Source organism: Pseudophryne corroboree, chromosome 12, assembly GCF_028390025.1.
Source record: "Pseudophryne corroboree isolate aPseCor3 chromosome 12, aPseCor3.hap2, whole genome shotgun sequence".
Taxonomy (NCBI): domain Eukaryota; kingdom Metazoa; phylum Chordata; class Amphibia; order Anura; family Myobatrachidae; genus Pseudophryne; species Pseudophryne corroboree.
Window position 1 is genome coordinate 61,347,619 of NC_086455.1, and position 23,405 is coordinate 61,371,023.

The 23,405-nt window shown below is 46.4% G+C and overlaps 1 protein-coding gene across 2 annotated transcripts in view; it reads left to right on the forward strand.

Annotated features, from left to right (window-relative positions):
* Positions 1 to 23,405, forward strand: part of CDKL1 (cyclin dependent kinase like 1) — a 132,076-nt gene that overhangs the window by 36,365 nt on the left and 72,306 nt on the right. For both annotated transcript variants that reach the window (XM_063947558.1, XM_063947559.1), the window contains exon 2: positions 2,391 to 2,685. In XM_063947558.1, coding sequence (XP_063803628.1) covers positions 2,518 to 2,685 — 168 coding nt within the window. In that variant the 5' untranslated portion in view covers positions 2,391 to 2,517. The remainder of the gene's footprint in view (positions 1 to 2,390; positions 2,686 to 23,405) is intronic.

The window sequence follows — 23,405 nt, forward strand, 5'->3', positions numbered from 1 at the left end:
GCTGATTGACAGGAGGAAGCAGTTTGTGGGTGGTAACTGAACGTTTTCTGGGAGTGTCAGGGAAAACGCAGGCGTTCCCAAACGTTTTCAGGGAGGGAATGTGACGTCAGCTCTGGCCCTGATCTGCCTATTCTAATCGCACTGTAGGAGTTAAGGTGAGTACACACGGTGAGATTTCTCCTTTCGAGTAGTCAAAATCACAAGGAAAGTTAATGTAAATCGCAAGGTGTTAGCCATCTTGCAATCCTGTTGTGCACTCCCGCGGGGTCGGTATCGCAAGGCTAGATAGACTGTGCAGGCAAGTCAATCTTGACTATATAGGGGTGTATTCAATAATTGTCAGAAGCGACCGTCTTGTCGGAAAGACGGCAGGTTCCGACCTATTCAATAGGGGGACGTTTTTCCTGACAAATTGGGAATTCCAGACTTGTTGGAAAGCTGTCGGAATACACGCGGATTGGTGGCTTCAGGTGCTGATCCGCGTGTATTGTCGGAACTGCGGCCAAACCCGACAGGTTTTAGCCCCGTTTCCGACAATGTCAATCCGACTTTAAAAAAAAAAAGTCGGATTGCCATTGTCGGGACCGGGCCAAACTAGCATTTAATACTGACCGATCGGATCCTTTCCGTCAGAAAGGATCCGACAGGTATTGAATATACCCCATAGTGTACTATCTATTACAAAGTATAGTCAAAATTGTCACTTAGTCAGAATCGTACATAATAAAAATCGAAAGTACAGATAGTCAAAATCGGTGCTTCTGGGCTCTGGGGGCGTTCAAGGGAAATCACATAGTCAAAATTGGGCATAGCAAGGATCTCACCGTGTGTACACACCTTAAGTCCTGGGCTGTGCACACTGGTAAAAACCATCCACTGGTGAGTGAGGTGAATACGGATTTACACCGCCGGGAGCCCGGCCTCCGGCATACCGTATGCAAAAAAAGTCAAATTGTTACATTTTTATTTCAACCCCCTTTTTATAGGGTTGATTGAGGTCGCATCGCAAAACCAATGCGACCGCAATTTCAGCGACGGACCCCCCTCTGCGTGCATGCGTAGGTTCCGTTCTGCGCATGCACCCGCAATTAATGCGGCCGGCCTGCGTTAACTGCGAACGCCTCTGCCTGATTGACAGGCAGAGGCGTTTGCGAGGGGCAGCGACCCAGCATTTTCGAGGCTGTGCGGTGCAGTGGAAACCGGGGCGTGTTGGCTGCATTTTCGGGTGGCTGCGTATGATGTCATCATACGCAGCCGCTTCAATTGAAAAAATACTGGTGGGACTCCTGCCATCGAAACCAGTCTGCGCCGGCAGGAGGCATCCACAGTTTCTGCAACCATGATGTAATTGTGGTGCGATCGTGATTACAGTGTGATGGCAGTGGGTGGGCGGTGGATAGCATGCTGGGCGGCCTTGCCCTGTGATGGGCGGTCCCCAGCATGCGATTGCAAGGATTGCAGATTCTGCTAAAAAGCTGAATCTGCAATCCTTAATGAATAAAGGGGGTCATTCAGATCTGATCGCTGTCCGGCGATCGATCAGATAGTCGCCGCCTACAGTGTGAGTGTATTTTCACTGTGCAAGTGTGCGATCGCATGTGTAGTAGAGCTGCACAAACTGATTTTGTGCAGTATCTGCGCAGCCCAGGACTTACTCAGCCGCTGCGATCACATCAGGATAATCGGGACCAGATTTGACGTCAGGCACCCTCCCTTCCTGCGTTTTTCCGGACACTCCCTGAAAATGGTCAGTTGCCACCCACAAATGGCCTCTTCCTGTGTCAGTCATGCAAATGGATCCTTCGCACAATCCCGTCGCTGACCGGCAATCCGCGCTGCAGCCGTCCATCGCGTCTGTGCATTGCGGTGCATGTGCAGTTCGGATCTGATTGCCCGCTGTGCAAAAACGCACAGCAGCGAACAGATCTGATTGACCCCCCCCCCCAAAGGTCCCACATCTCCCGCTGTTGTAATTGCCGTCAGGCTGTACATTCAGCCGAAGGTCCTATTGCGCAAATCTACTGCATGAGTTACGTTGAATGTAGTTAACAGAGAATTAAATGTAAATTCTTTTAAAACTGTGCTGGGGAAAAAAAATCTACCAAACAACATATGTGATCTATTTATTCCTGAAAAATAACCACTTTTAACTAAAGTTTTCTATCAAACTGCACTTTGTTGCACTTCTATATAGAACTGCTCTCAGTCATTAAAGGGTCGTTCTTCTCCCTGTACTTTTGTTATTCAATTTACTAATGGTCCACAGGCCTCTCCAGTGAATAGGGTGCCATCGACATAAATTATCCCGTTACAGCGCCCTCCCTCCGTCTGTACATTGGGTATTCAAAGCAAATCCTACTCTAACGGGAGCCGTTTTGTTTCGTTTCCAGGTGTTACCCGAAAAAAACACATTGCTATTTGGAAAAAGAATCTGATTTCATAGACCTGCGTCTTTCGCTCAAGGCAGAGCCTCAAAGCATTTGATTTTAAAGGTCAAACTCACCAGACGTCGTCTTCATGGACAAATATGAGAAGATCGGGAAAATAGGGGAAGGTTCCTACGGAATTGTCTTCAAATGCCGGAATAGAGACACTGGGCAGATCGTGGCAATTAAGAAATACTTGGAATCTGAAGATGATCCAGTCATTAAGAAAATTGCGCTGCGTGAGATACGTATGCTTAAGGTACATATGTATAATAATGTTTTTTTAAAAGGAACACACATTTCTGTTTTCTCTTCAGAACTTACCTCTTACCACTCTGTATTCTGCCTAAAATGTCATTATTATACTACTGACTTTATGGTACTGGAGACAATAGGGTCTAGTTACTAAGCCGTGGACAAAGATAAAGTACCAGCCAATCAGCTCCTAACTGTCATTTTTCAAACACACTGTAACATGACAGTTAGGAGCTAATTGGTTGGTCCTTTAGCTCCGTCCAAGGCAGACAGACTCTTAAAAGGCGATGTCTGCATTGTGGGGGTGGTGGTGGAGGAGGGAGGGATGTTATGAAAAGGAGGAATCTTATAGTCTTTTCTGGGATCATCCAATATTTTTCTGCTACAATTTTACCATTTTGAATACCAGCCTTAAGGGCCCTACACACTAGAAGACAGGACCAATATGGAAGATGAACAATGTGGAAGATGAGCAATGTCCCTTGAACTTCCCAGAACCCTGACAAACGAAATTGAGTGTACACACTAAGCAATCTTTCAAACAATATGAAAGACGAGAGATATCTTTGGAGTTGGCACCTTATTTACATATTTTAATATTGGGGAGGCATTTCTGGGTGTATGGGCAGGGCTGTAGAAGGGGGAACCAGTGAAGTATTTTATCACCCACTGCCCCACCAATTTCCACCAACTTAATAAAAAATGTATATATATTTTTTTTATGTTTTTTTTTTTTTTTTTAATTGAACCCATTATAATACATTTTTAATTACGTTGGTGGCACAGTGGTAATATAATTGGGGCAGTGAGAGTGAAAAATTCATTGGTGGGGCAGTGGTCGGAGACTCTGAGCGGTCAGCGGCTCAGCTAGAATGAAGCCGCTGCCGGGGAGGGATCCGCCTGCCAGGGAGGTGTCACATTGTGTACATCGCTCATCGCGGCTCCGTACACACATGCCATGATGAGCGATGTCACAAGTGACATTGCTCACATTGAACATGCTGCACGGGCGACCGCCAACCTGCAGTCAACGAGCGCGAGTGCGCGCATCGTTGATTGCAGGACCATACACAATAGACGATGTGAACGATATATCGTTCACAATCGTATCGGCCATATTGGGCAAAATAATCGTCTAGTGTGTATGGCCCTTTAAAAAAAGCATCTGTGATGTCTGTTCCGTCGTCCCCGATACCTGAAATGACATTGTTTGAATTGCATACTGTTTTTTCTGTGTACAAAGGACATTGATATTTCTACAAATTAAATGCATACTACTAAACTAACTGACTCAAATAATAGACACCCAGTGCTGCTTTGTAAACCTACCTACACCAATGTATTTATTATTTGGTGCCAACATATTACTCAGCAAGTGCTATCTAGATGAGTGGAAGAACAATGTTTGAACTCTTTGTGATTGTCGCCGTTCCTCTATGAGTTCCAGTGCTGGGTGTGTTCTTCTTTATGGTGTTAAAACTTTGCAGACTAGTTGGAGAAAAGGAGAACATTTCCAGAGGCATCTGCTGCTCCAATGAGCCAGACCTGACAAAAAGCAGTGACTTGTCCTTTTTCAGGTTCTTATTCTTTTTTCTCTGACATCCTAGTGGATGCTGGGACTCCGTAAGGACCATGGGGAATAGCGGCTCCGCAGGAGACAGGGCACAAAATAAAAGCTTAAGGATCAGGTGGTGTGCACTGGCTCCTCCCCCTATGACCCTCCTCCAAGCCTCAGTTAGATTTTTGTGCCCGGCCGAGAAGGGTGCAATCTAGGTGGCTCTCCTGAGCTGCTTAGAATAAAAGTTTAGTTTAGGTTTTTTTTATTTTCAGTGAGTCCTGCTGGCAACAGGCTCACTGCATCGTGGGACTAAGGGGAGAAGAAACGGACTCACCTGAGTGCAGAGTGGATCGGGTTTCTTAGGCTACTGGACATTAGCTCCAGAGGGACGATCACAGGTTCAGCCTGGATGGGTCACCGGAGCCGCGCCGCCGTCCCCCTTACAGAGCCAGAAGAGACGAAGAGGTCCGGTGAAATCGGCGGCAGAAGACATCCTGTCTTCAGACTAAGGTAGCGCACAGCACCGCAGCTGTGCGCCATTGCTCTCAGCACACTTCACACTCCGGTCACTGAGGGTGCAGGGCGCTGGGGGGGAGCGCCCTGAGACGCAATATAACAGTATATACCTTAGGTGGCAAAAAGAATACATCACATATAGCTCCTGGGCTATATGGATGTATTTTAACCCCTGCCATTTTTTACAGAAAAAGCGGGAGATAAGGACGTCGTGAAGGGGCGGAGCCTATCTCCTCAGCACACAAGCGCCATTTTCCCTCACAGCTCCGCTGGAAGGACGGCTCCCTGACTCTCCCCTGCAGTCCTACTTCAGAATCAGGGTAAAAAAGAGAAGGGGGGGCATTTTTGGCAGCAAATAACGATAATAACAGCAGCTTTAAGGGAATAACACTTATATAAGGTTATCCCTGTATATATATATAGCGCTGGGTGTGTGCTGGCAGACTCTCCCTCTGTCTCTCCAAAGGGCTAAGTGGGGTCCTGTCCTCTATCAGAGCATTCCCGGTGTGTGTGCTGTGTGTCGGTACGCGTGTGTCGACATGTATGAGGAGGAAAATGATGTGGAGGCGGAGCAGTTGCCTGTGTTGGTGATGTCACCCCCTAGGGAGTCGACACCTGACTGGATGATTGTATTTAAACAATTAAGTGATAATGTCAGCAATTTGCAAAAAACTGTTGACGACATGAGACAGCCGGCAAATCAATTAGTGCCTGTCCAGGCGTCTCAGACACCGTCAGGGGCGCTAAAACGCCCGTTACCTCAGTGGGTCGACACAGACCCTGACACAGATACTGAGTCTAGTGTCGACGGTGACGAGACAAACGTAATGTCCAGTAGGGCCACACGTTACATGATCACGGCAATGAAAGAGGCATTGAACCTTTCTGACACTACAAGTACCACAAAGAAGGGTATTATGTGGGGTGTGAAAAAACTACCAATAGTTTTTCCTGAGTCAGAGGAAATAAATGAGGTGTGTGATAAAGCGTGGGTTTCCCCCGATTAAAAAACAGCTAATTTCTAAAAAATTATTAGCATTATATCCCTTCCCGCCAGAGGTTAGGGCGCGTTGGGAAACACCCCCTAGGGTAGATAAGGCGCTCACACGTTTATCTAAACAAGTAGCGTTACCGTCTCCTGATACGGCCACCCTCAAAGAACCAGCTGATAGAAGGCTGGAAAATATCCTAAAAAGTATATACACACATACTGGTGTTATACTGCGACCAGCAATCGCCTCAGCCTGGATGTGCAGTGCTGGAGTCGCATGGTCGGATTCCCTGACTGAGAATATTGATACCCTGGATAGGGACAATATTTTGTTAACTATAGAACATTTAAAGGATGCATTACTATATATGCGTGATGCACAGAGGGATATTTGCACCCTGGCATCAAGAGTAAGTGCTATGTCCATCTCTGCCAGAAGAGCGTTATGGACGCGACAGTGGTCAGGGGATGCGGATTCCAAACGGCACATGGAAGTATTGCCGTATAAAGGGGAGGAGTTATTTGGGGCTGGTCTATCGGACCTGGTGGCCACGGCAACGGCTGGAAAATCCACCTTTTTACCCCAGGTCACTTCACATCAGCAGAAAAAGACACCGTCTTTTCAAACTCAGTCCTTTCGTTCCCATAACTACAAGCGAGCAAAAGGCCACTCCTTTCTGCCCCGGGGCAGAGGAAGAGGAAAAAGACTGCACCATGCAGCCACTTCCCAGGAGCAGAAGCCCTCCCCTGCTTCTGCCAAGTCTTCAGCATGACGCTGGGGCTTTACAAGCAGACTCAGATATGGTGGGGGCCCGTCTCAAGAATTTCAACGCGCAGTGGGCTCACTCGCAAGTGGATCCCTGGATTCTACAGGTAGTATCGCAGGGGTACAAACTGGAATTCGAGGCGTTTCCCCCTCGTCGGTTCCTGAAGTCTGCTTTACCAAAGTCTCCCTCCGACAGGGAGGCAGTTTTGGAAGCCATTCACAAGCTGTATTCCCAGCAGGTGATAATCAAGGTACCCCTCCTGCAACAAGGAAAGGGGTATTATTCCACGCTGTTTGTGGTACCGAAGCCGGACGGCTCGGTGAGACCAATTTTAAATCTGAAATCCTTGAACACTTACATAAAAAGGTTCAATTTCAAGATGGAGTCACTCAGAGCAGTGATAGCGAACCTGGAAGAAGGGGACTATATGGTGTCTCTGGACATCAAAGATGCTTATCTCCACGTCCCAATATACCCTTCTCACCAAGGGTACCTCAGGTTTGTAGTACAAAACTGTCATTATCAGTTTCAGACGCTGCCGTTTGGATTGTCCACGGCACCTCGGGTCTTTACCAAGGTAATGGCCGAAATGATGATTCTTCTACGAAGAAAAGGCATTTTAATTATCCCTTACTTGGACGATCTCCTGATAAGGGCAAGATCCAGGGAACAGTTAGAAGTCGGAGTAGCACTATCTCAGGTAGTGTTACGTCAGCACGGGTGGATTCTAAATATTCCAAAATCGCAGCTGATTCCAACGACACGTCTACTGTTCCTAGGAATGATTCTGGACACAGTCCAGAAGAAGGTGTTTCTCCCGGAGGAGAAGGCCAGGGAGTTATCCGAGCTAGTCAGGAACCTCCTAAAACCAGGCCAGGTCTCAGTGCATCAGTGCACGAGGGTCCTGGGAAAAATGGTGGCTTCTTACGAAGCGATTCCATTCGGAAGATTCCATGCAAGAACGTTTCAGTGGGATCTACTGGACAAATGGTCCGGATCGCATCTGCAGATGCATCAGCGGATAACCCTGTCGCCAAGGACAAGGGTGTCTCTCCTGTGGTGGCTGCAGAGTGCTCATCTACTAGAGGGCCGCAGATTTGGCATTCAGGATTGGATCCTGGTAACCACGGATGCCAGCCTGAGAGGCTGGGGAGCAGTCACACAGGGAAGGAATTTCCAGGGCTTGTGGTCAAGCATGGAAACATCTCTTCATATAAACATTCTGGAACTAAGGGCCATTTACAATGCCCTAAGTCAAGCAAAACCTCTGCTTCAGGGTCAGGCGGTGTTGATCCAATCGGACAACATCACGTCAGTCGCCCACGTAAACAGACAGGGCGGCACGAGAAGCAGGAGGGCAATGGCAGAAGCTGCAAGGATTCTTCGCTGGGCGGAAAATCATGTGATAGCACTGTCAGCAGTGTTCATTCCGGGAGTGGACAACTGGGAAGCAGACTTCCTCCGCAGACACGACCTTCACCCGGGAGAGTGGGGACTTCACCCAGAAGTCTTCCACCTGATTGTAAACCGTTGGGAAAAACCAAAGGTGGACATGATGGCGTCACGTCTAAACAAAAAACTGGACAGATATTGCGCCAGGTCAAGGGACCCTCAGGCAATAGCAGTGGACGCTCTGGTAACGCCGTGGGTGTACCAGTCAGTGTATGTGTTCCCTCCTCTGCCTCTCATACCAAAAGTACTGAGAATCATAAGAAGGAGAGGAGTAAGAACTATACTCGTGGTTCCGGATTGGCCAAGAAGGACTTGGTACCCGGAACTTCAAGAGATGCTCACGGACGAACCGTGGCCTCTACCTCTAAGAAAGGACCTGCTACTGCAGGGGCCTTGTCTGTTCCAAGACTTACCGCGGCTGCGTTTGACGGCATGGCGGTTGAACGCCGGATCCTGAGGGAAAAAGGCATTCCAGAAGAAGTCATTCCTACTCTGGTCAAAGCCAGGAAGGACGTAACCGCAAAACATTATCACCGCATTTGGCGTAAATATGTTGCGTGGTGTGAGGCCAAGAAGGCCCCTACAGAGGAATTTCAACTGGGTCGTTTCCTTCATTTCCTGCAAACAGGACTGTCTATGGGCCTAAAATTAGGGTCCATTAAGGTTCAAATTTCGGCCCTGTCGATTTTCTTCCAGAAAGAACTGGCTTCAGTACCTGAAGTTCAGACATTTGTAAAAGGGGTGCTGCACATACAGCCTCCTTTTGTGCCTCCAGTGGCACCTTGGGATCTCAATGTGGTGTTGAGTTTTCTAAAGTCACATTGGTTTGAACCACTTTCCACTGTGGACTTAAAATATCTCACATGGAAGGTGTCGATGCTGTTAGCCTTGGCTTCAGCCAGGCATGTGTCAGAATTGGCGGCTTTATCATATAAAAGCCCTTACTTAATTTTTCATTCTGACAGGGCGGAATTGAGGACTCGTCCATAACTTCTACCTAAGGTGGTTTCTGCATTTCACATGAACCAACCTATTGTGGTACCTGCGGCTACCAGGGACTTAGAGGACTCTAAGTTGCTTGACGTTGTCAGGGCCTTAAAAATATATGTTTCCAGGACGGCTGGAGTCAGAAAATCTGACTCGCTGTTTATCCTGTATGCACCCTACAAGCTGGGTGCTCCTGCTTCTAAGCAGACGATTGCTCGTTGGATTTGTAGTACAATTCAGCTTGCACATTCTGTGGCAGGATTGCCACAGCCAAAATCAGTAAAAGCCCATTCCACAAGGAAAGTGGGCTCATCTTGGGCGGCTGCCCGAGGGGTCTCGGCTTTACAACTTTGCCGAGCAGCTACTTGGTCAGGGGCAAACACGTTTGCTAAATTCTACAAATTTGATACCCTGGCTGAGGAGGACCTGGAGTTCTCTCATTCGGTGCTGCAGAGTCATCCGCACTCTCCCGCCCGTTTGGGAGCTTTGGTATAATCCCCATGGTCCTTACGGAGTCCCAGCATCCACTAGGACGTCAGAGAAAATAAGATTTTACTTACCGATAAATCTATTTCTCGTAGTCCGTAGTGGATGCTGGGCGCCCATCCCTAGTGCGGATTGTCTGCAATACTTGTATATAGTTATTGTTACAAAAATTCGGGTTATTATTGTTGTGAGCCATCTTTTCAGAGGCTCCTTTGCGTTTATCATACTGTTAACTGGGTTCAGATCACAAGTTGTACGGTGTGATTGGTGTGGCTGGTATGAGTCTTACCCGGGATTCAATATCCTTCCTTATTATGTACGCTCGTCCGGGCACAGTATCCTAACTGAGGCTTGGAGGAGGGTCATAGGGGGAGGAGCCAGTGCACACCACCTGATCCTTAAGCTTTTATTTTGTGCCCTGTCTCCTGCGGAGCCGCTATTCCCCATGGTCCTTACGGAGTCCCAGCATCCACTACGGACTACGAGAAATAGATTTATCGGTAAGTAAAATCTTATTTTTTTCTTGCTTTAAAGCTGTTTCTACATTCAGCCTAATTTATTTTCATTAACAAACTATTACTTTAGCTAGTGTTCCTACACTGTGATCCCTGCTATAAGCTCAATCCACCATGGTTCCGGTATCTACAATATAGCAGGAGGACTCTACTCCCATAAACCATGTAAAGATTTGTAAGAGTCCATGAGCAAAGGTCCAATACATGGATAAAAAACATTAGCTGGCTCGCAACTGGAAGACGGTGGCAGACGTATTATGAGAAACTGTCTGCAACTTTATCCATGTACAGAAGTAATCTCAAATCACCATGAATTAACGTTTTCTCATACAAACATATACAGATAGCTGCAGGTGTATCCGGTTACACATTTCTTATAATGGTCCGCACTTGCTTAGGCTGCGTGTAGTTTTTTTGCACCATTGCACTGTAAATATTCACTCCTTTTCTTTCTAGGTTTTCTGGTCAGAGACTTCCGTCCTTACTGTGCCTACAGCTTCATGAAGAGCTGTATATTCTATGTAAACAATAGATGACCATTAATAAATAAGAAGTGCAAATATTGCGTTACTGAATGCACTCTCTATGTAGCTGGTGGGTACACATTTTTATGTTTACACCTGTTTTACAGGGGTCCTATGTACATAACAAGCAGAGCCGGCCATAGCTATAGGCAAACTAGGCAATTGCCTAGGGCATCTGGTATGCTTAGGGGCATCTGCAGCTTCTGCTGATTAAAATGATATGCGGCATGCCTATATTCTGTATGTAGCATTTCATATACAGATACAGCCACAGTCTCACCCAGTATATAGGCATGCTGCATATCATTTTAATCAGCAGAATCTGCTTGTGCATCCTAGCCACATAGCAATGCAAATAAGATGCATTTTCATAAAAAAGGTGCCAGACGTTAGTATTGAGGCAAGATATTTGAGGACACATCTGTATCCAAGCAGAGGTCACAGTGTTAGTGGCAGTGTAAGTGCTGTGTGCATGTGAGTGGGTTGGTTGTGCAGTCATTTTTGGAATATGTGTAAGGAGCATTATGTGCATTAATAATGTGCAACATATGTGTAAAGGGCACTATGTGTGTCATTATGTGTATAAGGGCATTAATAATGTGTGGCATATGTGTAACAGGGTACTACTGTATGTGTGTCATTATGTGTATAGGGACACTAATAATGTGCAGCAAATGTGTAGGGGGCACTATGTGTGTTATTATGTGTATAAGGGCATTAATAATGTGCGGCATATGTGTAAGGGACATTATGTGTAAAAGGGCATTAATAAAGATTGTCATAATGTGTAAGGCACATTATGTTTATAAGGACATTAATTATGAGTAAGGGGCATTACTGTGTGGAATTATGTGTATAAATGCATTACTAATGTGTGGCATTATGTGTATAGGGTGCTCTACTATGTGGCGTTGCGTATAGAAAGGGCACTACTGTGTCATCTAATATGAATAAAGAGCAATAGGGTGTGGTGTAATGTGAATAAGGAGTAATTCAGTGTGATGTTATGTGAATAAGGGGCTCTAATGTGATGAGTAATGTTTATAAGGTAAAGTTACACTACTGTGGGATGTAATATGAATTATGGACACTATTGCATGATCATATGTGAATAAAGTTGCAGTACTGTGTGGCGTAATTGGAATTGGGGTTACTATTGTGTGGCCATGCCCCTTGCCAGCAAAAACACACCACTTTTTGGGCTGTGCGCCAAATGTGCGAACTGTTCCTATTTAAAATATAGGGGGTACAAACACCAAAATAAGGACTGCTATGGGTGAGGGGTGATGGTGCTGGGAAAGAGGTGCAACCAGTGGTGGTGCTAGGGGGCACCAGCCAAAATCTTGCCTAGGGCATCATATTGGTCAGGGCCGGCCCTGATAACAAGATTTGCCGCTCCCCCAAAGGCTTTCGTTGCATAAATGAAGGTAGTATAAAGGCTAGGATATGATTTGCATTTTAAAAACACCCCCTCCCCAACCATGCGTTTTTAGTATATTATTATTATTTTTTTTACAGTATTAGTTTGCACTCAAACTTGTAGTTTTTGTTGTATTATTATTTTGTGACTTGTAACAATGTATTCAGCCCATAGTTCAAATGAAGTTAGAATTATCTTGTCTGGTAGTGTTATGGGACCCATACACATACCTCCCAACTGTCCTTATTTCCGCAGGACAGTCCCGCTATTTGGACACGGCCGCGCTGTCCTTCTCATGGACCGCAGTGTCCCGCGGGTGGGAGGGGAGGGTTGGGGAGCCTTTGATCAGCGGGTGATTTCCGAATGACATCTAAATAGTGCAGGGAAGTGTGCCTGGGGGCTGTCCGGCTGCTTGGGGAGCGCTGGGCACGCCCCCCAAAATGATAAAAACAGGGGACATGACGCAAGGCAATTTTTTACATGGTGGATTTTGTGGTTCCCCGACAAATCGTTGATCATCGGAGTCTGACGATCGGCGTCAACAGAATGGGGAATTGCTGCTTAAATGTATGGCCCCGCATTAGTAAACTGTATTTTTATCCATAGTGCACTGCGTTAAAAGACAAAAAAGACTAGGAAGAGAAATTATCAAACTACTAATATGTAGAAAGTACAATTGGAGAAGTAGCCTATAGTAACCAATCATCTTCTAGCTAGTATTCTTATAGAATGTGCTAGCAAAATGATAGAATCTGATTGGTTGCTATGGGAAATCTTCTTGTACCCTTTCAAAGGTGGAAAAAGGGGGGGGGGATCTGGATTACACATCCTATTACTAATGATATCAAGAGGTGCTATCATTCTGAGGCTTCTAATACTATGCTGGGGGAGGAGAGATGCAGATGCACACTCCTAGCACTAAGAAACTGATAGTAAGAATAATTTAAATAAACCCTCACAATTAACATGGAGTATAATTGAAGTTCTTAGCACACATTTGTGCAAATATGTGGGCCCATGTACTGCGACCAGGTGACTTCATCACATGGGGCCATAACATTCCTAATACTACCTTTCAAAGGTTTAAGAAATCTCTCCCCCTAGGGCCTTTATGTTTGAGAGGTTTGTTACTCAGAAGTAATTGGCTGTAGTAACGTGGCCCTCGGACGTGGCTGGTCTTCTATAAATCATAGAGGCCATTTTCCCCAAACAGTGTAACATTTCACAGCTGTTAATATTCTACTTCAGAATTGTTACTACCACCAAAATAAATATAATTACTAATTACAGTACTTAGACAAACTGTACACACTTTAACCCTGATGCGGGGGTTGAATAGCACGCATGTTTGCGGAGCGTATCTTGTGTGTTTCTCTTACGTCCTAGAGGATGCTGGGGACTCCGTAAGGACCATGGGGTATAGACGGGCTCCGCAGGAGATATGGGCACTATAAAGAACTTTAGAATGGGTGTGCACTGGCTCCTCCCTCTATGCCCCTCCTCCAGACCTCAGTTAGATCCTGTGCCCAGAGATGATAGGGTGCACTAAAGGGAGCTTTCCTGAGTTTCTCTGATTAAAGAATTTTGTTAGGTTTTTTATTTTCAGGGAGCACTGCTGACAACAGGCTCCCTGCATCGTGGGACTGAGGAGACAGAAGCAGACCTACTTAAGTGATAGGCTCTGCTTCTTAGGCTACTGGACACCATTAGCTCCAGAGGGAGTCGGAACGCAGGTCTCCCCTCGCCGTTCGTCCCAGAGCCGTGCCGCCGTCATCCTCACAGAGCCGAAAGATAGAAGCCGGGTGAGTATAAGAAGAAAAGAAGACTTCTTAGGCGGCAGAAGACTTCAGTTCTTCAGTGAGGTAACGCGCAGCGGTAATGATACGCGCCATTGCTCCCAAACACAACACACACTAGCAGGCACTGATGGGTGCAGGGCGCAGGGGGGGGGGGGGCGCCCTGGGCAGCAATAAAAACCTCTAAGTCTGGCATTTATAGGTATATAGGCTGCGGAGGCAGTAATTCTAAAATTCCCCTGCCAGTTTTAGACATTTGAGCGGGACCAAAGCCCGCCGCTGGAGGGGGCGAAGCTTGGTCCCTCAGCACTAACCAGCGCCATTTTCTCCACAGAGAACTGCAGAGAAGCTGGCTCCCCGGTCCCCTCCCCTGCTGAACACGGTGACACAGGGCTGTAAAGAGGGGGGGGGGGGAGTCACTTGTAAGGCGCAGTGAGTGTTTTACACAGTTAATTATATAAAAAGCGCTATATTATCTGGGAAAATTGTTTCCAGTGTGAGTTGGCGCTGGGTGTGTGCTGGCATACTCTCTCTCTGTCTCTCCAAAGGGCCTTATTGGGGAACTGACTCCTTATAACTATATCCCTGTGTGTGTGGGGGTGTCGGTACGAGTGTGTCGGCATGTCTGATGCGGAAGGCTGATCTAAGGAGGAGGTGGAGCAGATGATTGTGGTGTCTCCGTCGGCAACGCCGACTCATGATTGGTTGGACATGTTGAATGTTTTAAATGCAAATGTGACCTTATTACATAAGAGAATGGACAAAGCAGAGTCCAGGGAAAAAGCAGGGAGTCAATCCACGGCTTCGACTGGGTCACAGGGGCCTTCTGGGTCTCAAAAACGTCCCCTATCCCAAATAGCAGACACTGATACCGACACGGATTCTGACTCCAGTGTCGACTACGATGAGGTGAGGTTGCACCCAAGGGTGGCCAAAAGTATTCATTATATGATTATTGCAATAAAAGATGTTTTGCATATCACGGATGAACCCTCGGTCCCTGACACGAGGGTGCGCATGTATAAGGAAAAGAAACCTGAGTTAACCTTTCCCCCATCTCATGAGCTGAACGAGTTATTTGAAAAGGCTTGGGAAACTCCAGAGAAAAAACTGCAGATTCCCAAGAGGATCTTTATGGTGTATCCTTTCCCTGCACAGGACAGGGTACGTTGGGAATCCTCACCCAGGGTGGACAAGGCTTTAACGCGCCTGTCCAAGAAGGTGGCGCTACCGTCTCCAAACATGGCAGCCCTCAAGGATCCTGCGGATCGCAGACAGGTAACTACTTTAAAATCTATTTATACGCATACGGGTGCTTTACTCAGACCAGCAATAGCATCAGCATGGGTATGTAGTGCAGTTGCTGCTTGGACAGATACCTTGTCAGCTGACCTTGATACTCTAGACAGGGATACCATTTTATTGAACTTAGGTCACATTAAAGACGCAGTCTTGTATATGAGGGACGCTCAAAGAGACGTTGGGCTGCTAGGTTCGAGAGCCAACGCCATGGCGATTTCTGCTAGGCGAGCCCTGTGGACCCGCCAATGGGCGGGTGATACCGACTCACAGAAGCATATGGAGGTTTTACCATACAAAGGTGAAGTTTTATTTGGGGAAGGTCTCGTGGACCTGGTTGCCACAGCTGCCGCGGGTAAATCTACCTTTTTGCCTTTTGTTCCCCCACAGCAAAAGAAAACTCCACAATATCAGATGCAGTCCTTTCAGTCGCATAAGCCCAGAAGAGGTCGGGGCTCGTCTTTCCTCGCCAGAGGTAAGGGTAGAGGGAAGAGAACGCCTGCTCCGGCTAGTTCCCAGGAGCAGAAGTCCTCCCCGGCTTCTACCAAATCTACCGCATAACGCTGGGGCCCATTCCACTAGGAAGGTGGGCTCTTCTTGGGCGGCTGCCCTAGGCGTCTCGGCTTTACAGCTTTGGTGAGCAGCTACCGGGTCGGGTTCAAACACTTTTGCAAAGTTCTATAAGTTTGATACCCTGGCTAATGAGGACCTTGCGTTTGCTCAGTCGGTGCTGCAGAGTCGTCCGCACTCTCCTGCCTGGTCTGGAGCTTTGGTATAATCCCCATGGTCCTTACGGAGTCCCCAGCATCCTCTAGGACGTAAGAGAAAATAAGATTTTAAACCTACCGGTAAACCTTTTTCTCCTAGCCCATAGAGGATGCTGGGCGCCCGTCCCAGTGCGGACAAATTCTTCAAGGCTTGTATATAGTTGTTGCTTGCATAAGGGTTATGTTACAGTTCAGATCAGTCTTTAGCTGATACTGTTTTGTTCATACTGTTAACTGGTTGCGTATATTGCAGGTTATATGGTGTAAATGGTGTGGGCTGGTATGAATCTCGCCCTTAGATTAACAAAATCCTTTCCTCGTATTGTCCATCTCCTCTGGGCACAGTCTCTCTAACTGAGGTCTGGAGGAGGGGCATAGAGCCGCCGCCTACTGGGAGTGAATCTTAGCATAGTAAAATTGCGAACGAAAGATTCTCAAAATTGCGATTACACACCTCTTAGCAGTTTCTGAGTAGCTCCAGACTTACTCGGCATCTGCGATCAGTTCAGTGCTTGTCGTTCCTGGTTTGACGTCACAAACACACCCAGCGTTCGTCCAGACACTCCTTCGTTTCTTCAGCCACTCCCGCGTTTTTCCCAGAAACGGTAGCGTTTTTTCACACACTCCCATAAAACGGCCTGTTTCCGCCCAGAAACACCCACTTCCTGTAAATCACATTACGATCACCAGAACGAAGAAAATTCCTCGTAATGCCGTGAGTAAAAAACCTAACTGCATAGCAAATTTACTTGGCGCAGTCGCAGTGCGGACATTGCGCATGCGCACTAAGTGGAAAATCGCTGCGATGCGAAGAAATTTACCGAGCGAACAACTCGGAATGACCACCAGCGTGTGCAAAGCTGCTAAAAGCAGCTTGCGAGTGAACAACTCGGAAAGAGGGCCAATAGTCAAATACTTCCGCAAAAGCATGGAATTCGTACAGAAATGTAACTTTCCAATAGACCTGCTTTTAGCTGGCGTGTTTGGAGAATCATACACGGATCAGTGAGAGCCGTGCTTTCTTCTCTGTATTAAAGTGTGTGAAATAGTAAAAAAAAAATTGCATGGGGTCCCCCCTCCTAAGCATAACCAGCCCCGGGCTCTTTGAGCCGGTCATGGTTGTTAAAATACTGGGGAAAAATTGCACAGGGGTTCCACGTATTTTAACAACCAGGACCGGGCTCTTGGGCCGGTCCTGGTTCCAAAAATACGGGGGACAAAGGACGTAGGGGTCCCCCGTATTTTTTAAACCAGCACCAGGCTCCACTAGCCAAGGAGATAATGCCACAGCCAAGGGGCACATTTATACTGGTCCCTGTGGCATTACCCCCCCCCCCACCCCACATACACACACGCACTAGTCACCTCTGGCCTTGGATCCCTGGGAGTGTGGGGTCCCTGCCCTCCAGGCACTCAGGGGCCAGGGATGAAGTCTGGGGCTGTCCTGCCATCCGTGGGCTGTGGATGGCACTCTGATAGCCCATGTGTAAAAAATATATATATTAATTAATATTGTCTTTCACCTGTGGAACTATAGGTCCCAGCAAGCCTGCCGCACATGCTGTTACTTAGAGAACCACAAGTACCAGCATGTGGGGCATTAAAGGGCCCGCTGGTACCTGTAGTTCCACCTGAAAAAGAAATATTACAATAAAGACAGTACACACACAACGTGAAAATGCAACTTTAATTAAACATACATGCACACTTACACACTCGCACATACTTACCTAGTGTTCCACGGAGACCCTCAGTCCCCTTGTCAACGTAGTATCCACGGATACCTGTAAATAAAAAAAAATATATACTCACCTAATCCAGTGTAGTTCGGTCCTCTTAGTTCCAAGTAGGCATACACAAGGTAAAAAAAAAAACTGCAAAATCCCGGTCCAAAGCACTAAAGGGGCTCCATGTCATTTGTGTCTTTACCACTGAGCTCCTCAATTATACAGAAAGATATTAAGACATCCGCAAGTCTTGCTGCCTCCATGTACACAACTGCAACAAAATGCACGCCTTTCCTTTATCATTTCCTAGCTTGACTGCTGCAACAACCCTCTCTGGTTTATTACTAGCACTTACAGTATATACCACTACAGTCTGTCATGAATGCAACTGAAAGAATCCTCCCACTGTCTCTCATTCTGTCTGCATTACAGTTGAACTTCATTTTCTACCCATGACCCTCTACTTTCTTTCCCACTCATAGCCACATCCCGCACTTGGCTGCAAGTCTTTTCCTGCAGCATCCACTAGATAAGAACTATTCTTCCCAACCTTATCTCAAGTGATCCATGAAGACTAATTTCTTAAACAAAGCCTATACCTCTCCATGTCTACCATAGTCACTACACCGTAGCCCCACCAACCGATATACAGTAATTGTTATATTGCCACCATATACTGAATGTCTAACGTTCCTCCTCTCTACTTATGTTGGGTAAGGTCATCTTTGCCTTCTGTAGTATGTCATTTGATTGTAATATAATCTTTTTTTTTTTTGTTGCACAGTGCTATGTGATGGAGAGTAAAGGTTAATAATGTATAAAGGATAAAATATAAGGTGGTTTTATTTGTTTTGGTTTTTTTTATGCTCAACGACTACTTTTACTGTTATCTCAATTATTGGCTAGTGTCCTGTTCCTGTGAAGTCATTCCTTTAGTGGTCCTTGGTCCTGGAATTCTTATTTTTAGTGGCACACCCAACGTGCTGGCCTTCCGTTACTCCCTTTCCATCCCCTGAAAACACCCACACTTCAATTGGCTAATCATTTTCTAGAGGAAAAAAAAATCCAATAGAAAGATTAGATTGTAATGCGCCCAATCATTTTTACAGTAATTACCACAGGTGGCGAAGCTAACATGATGTAATCACCGCACATTGTTGACTATTTTCTGCAATAAATGTTAGGTGCTCTCTGATTATTTGGCCACTTAATTAAAAGAGGAAGTGTACCGCTTCACAATATGCGTGAAATGTGTGTGACCAGGATTAATAATTCCCAGTGCAAGAAAGTACAGCCAGTCCTTAGTGATTAATAAAACAGATCAGAGTTACCACGTCTATTCCTCAAGAGTCCTCCACAATCCCATTATAAGGTATTCCACCGCTCAGCTGTGTAAATTAAGATATCTAGGACTTTTAATTAACACATCAGGGATTCATCTTCTTTTGAACGGCTTTGTTAAGATACAGGATTGTACATGTCTGACTCAAACTGAATGCCAAACTAATATGTATTTTTACTTAATGACTTTTGCAAACATTAAATATACTGGTGCACAGTTTAACAACATTTAGACCAATTAGTTTTTAAACTTTTTTTTTTCCCCCAATAAATATAATTGCCACATATGTAGCATGTTACCCTCGGGGAAGAGATGTTGTGTTGGAGCTGGTGGAAACAATGATGGAGGTTGGAAGGATGATGAAATTTGATGCAGATATGATGATGGGAAAATAGGCTGAAAGCACTGGGTGCAGAGTCACGAATGATGGGGAGATTGGAAGGATGACGGCATTGGATGCATATACAGTGATAGGAGATTGGATGCAGGTACACAGATGGGGAGATTGGATAGATGACAAAATTGGATACAGGTACACTGATGGGGAGATTGGATGGATGACAAAATTGGATACAGTGATGGGGAGGTTGGATGGATGACGGCACTGGATGCATATACAGTGATGGGAAGATCGGAAGGATGACGAGATGACAGTGATAGGATATTGGATGCAGGTACACTGATGGGGAGATTGAATGGATGACAAAATTGGATACAGGTACACTGATGGGGAGATTGGATGGATGACGGCATTGGATACAGTGATGGGGAGATTGGATGGATGACGGCATTGGATACATAGATTAGGAGATTGGATGGATGACTGCTCTGGGTACAGGAAAACTGATGGCAAGATTGGATGGATAATGGCACTAGACGCAGGTAGACTAATGGGGAGATTGGATGGATGACAGAATTGGATACAGGTACACTGATGGGGAGATTGGATGGATGACGGCAATGGATGCAGGTACACTAATGGGGATATTGGATGGATGACAGCACTGGATGCAGGTACACTGATGGGGAGATTGGATGGATGACTGCACTGGATGCAGATAGACTGATGGGGAGATTGCATGGATGATTGCACTGGATGCAGGTACACTGATGGGGAGACTGGATGGATGACGGCATTGGATGCAGGTACACTGATGGGGAGACTGGATGGATGACGGCATTGGATGCAGGTACACTGATGGGGAGACTGGATGGATGACTGCTCTGGATGCAGGTAGACTGATGGGGAGATTGGATGACTGCACTGGATGCAGGTACACTGATGGGGAGATTGGATGGATGACTGCTCTGGGTGCAGGAACACTGATGGCAAGATTGGATGGATAATGGCACTAGACGAAGGTAGACTGATGGGGATACTGGATGGATGACTGCACTGATGGGGAGATTGGATGGATGACGGCATTGGATGCAGGTACACTGATGGGGATACTGGATGGATGACTGCTCTGGATGCAGGTACACTGATGGGGATACTGGATGGATGACTGCTCTGGATGCAGGTACACTGATGGGGAGATTGGATGACTGCACTGGATGCAGGTACACTGATGGGGAGATTGGATGGATGACTGCACTGGATGCAGGTACACTGATGGGGATACTGGATGGATGACTGCTCTGGATGCAGGTAGACTGATGGGGATACTGGATGGATGACTGCTCTGGATGCAGGTAGACTGATGGGGATACTGGATGGATGACTGCACTGATGGGGAGATTGGATGGATGACTGCACTGGATGCAGGTAGACTGATGGGGAGATTGGATGGATGACTGCTCTGGATGCAGGTACACTGATGGGGATACTGGATGGATGACAGCACTGGATGCAGGTACACTGATGGGGAGATTGGATGGATGACGGCACTGGATGCAGGTAGACTGATGGGGAGATTGGATGGATGACGGCACTGGATGCAGGTAGACTGATGGGGAGATTGGATGGATGACTGCACTGGATGCAGGTAGACTGATGGGGAGATTGGATGGATGACTGCTCTGGATGCAGGTACACTGATGGGGAGATTGGATAAATGACTGCTCTGGATGCAGGTAGACTGATGGGGAGATTGGATGGATAAAGGTACTGGATGCAGGTACACTGATGGGGAGATTGGATGGCTAATGGCACTAGATGCAGGTACACTGATGGGGAGACTGGATGTATAATGGCACTGGATGCAAGTACACTGACGGGGAGATTGGATGGATGACGGCACTGGATGCAGGTAGACTGATGGGAAGACTGGATGTATAATGACACTAGATGCAGGTACACTGATGGGGTGATTGGATGGATAATGGCACTGGATGCAGGTACACTGATGGGGAGACTGGATGTATAATGACACTGGATGCAAGTACACTGATGGGGTGATTGGATGGATAATGGCACTGGATGCAGGTACACTGATGGGCACTGATGAATGTTAGCTTTGGATGTAGAAATGTTAATGAAGGGGAGATTGGATGATGGCATTGAATGCAGAAACAGTAGTGTTTGGGAGATGGAAGGATGGTGGCATTTGATTTCAAAATGTAAAAAAAAAGATTGATGGTAGTAATGGTGCTTGTAAAGTATTTATATGGGGGAATCCTAAGCATGATGGAATTAGTTTTGTATATGGGCCCTCATTCCGAGTTCGCTCGCTAGCCGCTTTTCGCAGCAGTGCACACGCTAAGCCGCCGCCCTCTGGGAGTGTATCTTAGCTTAGTAGAATTGCGAACAAAAGATTCGCAAAATTGCGAATAGACATTTCTTAGCAGTTTCTGAGTAGCTCGAGACTTACTCCTACACTGCGATCAGTTCAGTCAGTTTCGTTCCTGGTTTGACGTCACAAACACACCCAGCGTTCGCCCAGACACTCCCCCGTTTCTCCAGCCACTCCCGCGTTTTTCCCAGAAACGGCAGCGTTTTTTCACACACACCCATAAAACGGCCAGTTTCCGCCCAGAAACACCCACTTCCTGTCAATCACACTCAGATCACCAGAACGAAGAAAAAAACTTGTAATGCCGTGAGTAAAATACCAAACACTTAGCAAATTTACTTGATGCAGCCGCAGTGCGAACATTGCGCATGCGCAGTTAGCGGAAAATCGCACCGATGCGAAGGAAAATAACGAGCGAACAACTCGGAATGAGGGCCAATATAATGAGTGCATTGAGTTGAGCATGATGACATTAGACAAAAATACTTTGAGGGAGCGAATAAAATTTGATGGCTTTTGCTGTAGGAAGTATATTGGGAAAAGGAGGACATACATTATGTGGAATGAATGATGGACTATCAGATGCCTGGATGTTGACCTGGAGATATTGGAATTATGCTGTCATTAGAAGTTCATGAGTTGTGTGGAGATGACCAATGTGATGATATCCAGATGTGGGTAATGGTTGTAGGGAAAGGATGAGTAGCATTTTGAACAATGAGATTAATACGTTGGGGTAAATTTACTAACATTCGTATTTTCCCGTTTCAGGTCAAAGTTCAATCACGAATGACATCGAAAGTGTTAAAACTGCAATTTTTTGAATTTGTTACGACGGATTTACTAAGCTGCCGTATTCGGGTTTTTCTTTTGTTCCGATGTCGATGTCATTCGTGGTTTTTTTTTTATTTTTACGGCAGTGATTAGCAAAACACTGCCGACTTTTTTACAATGAATCTCGGCCGGATCTGTGTGATCCGTGCTGGGGTTCATTTTTTTTTTTTTTTTTTTTAAATTAAACACTGTAAAATCCTTAAAAAAAATTGCGTGGGGTCCCCCCTCCTAAGCATAACCAGCCTCGGGCTCTTATATATATTCCTGGTTGCAGAAATATGGGGAAAAAATTGACAGGGGTTCCCCCATATTTAAGCAACCAGCATCGGGCTCTGCGCCTGGTCCTGGTTCCAAAAATACGGGGGACAAAAAGAGTAGGGGTCCCCCGTATTTTTAAAACCAGCACCGGGCTCCACTAGCTGGACAGATAATGCCACAGCCGGGGGTCACTTTGATATAGTGCCCTGCGGCCGTGGCATCAAAAATCCAACTAGTCACCCCTGGCCGGGGTACCCTGGGGGAGTGGGGACCCCTTCAATCAAGGGGTCCCCCCCCCCAGCCACCCAAGGGCCAGGGGTGAAGCCCGAGGCTGTCCCCCCCCCATCCAATGGGCTGCGGATGGGGAGGCTGATAGCCTTTTGTGATAATGAAAAGATATTGTTTTTAGTAGCAGTACTACAAGGCCCAGCAAGCCTCCCCCGCATGCTGGTACTTGGAGAACCACAAGTACCAGCATGCGACGGAAAAACGGGCCCGCTGGTACCTGTAGTACTACTACTAAAAAAATACCCAAAAAAAGACAAGACACACACACCGTGAAAGTAAAGATTTATTACATACATGCACACAAACATACATACATACTTACCTTATGTTCACACGCAGGTCGGTCCTCTTCTCCAGTAGAATCCAAGGGGTACCTGTTGAATAAATTCTACTCACCAGATCGCGGATCCCAGGGTCCTCGGGGCATCCATTTGTAATCCACGTACTTGCATAAAATAAGAA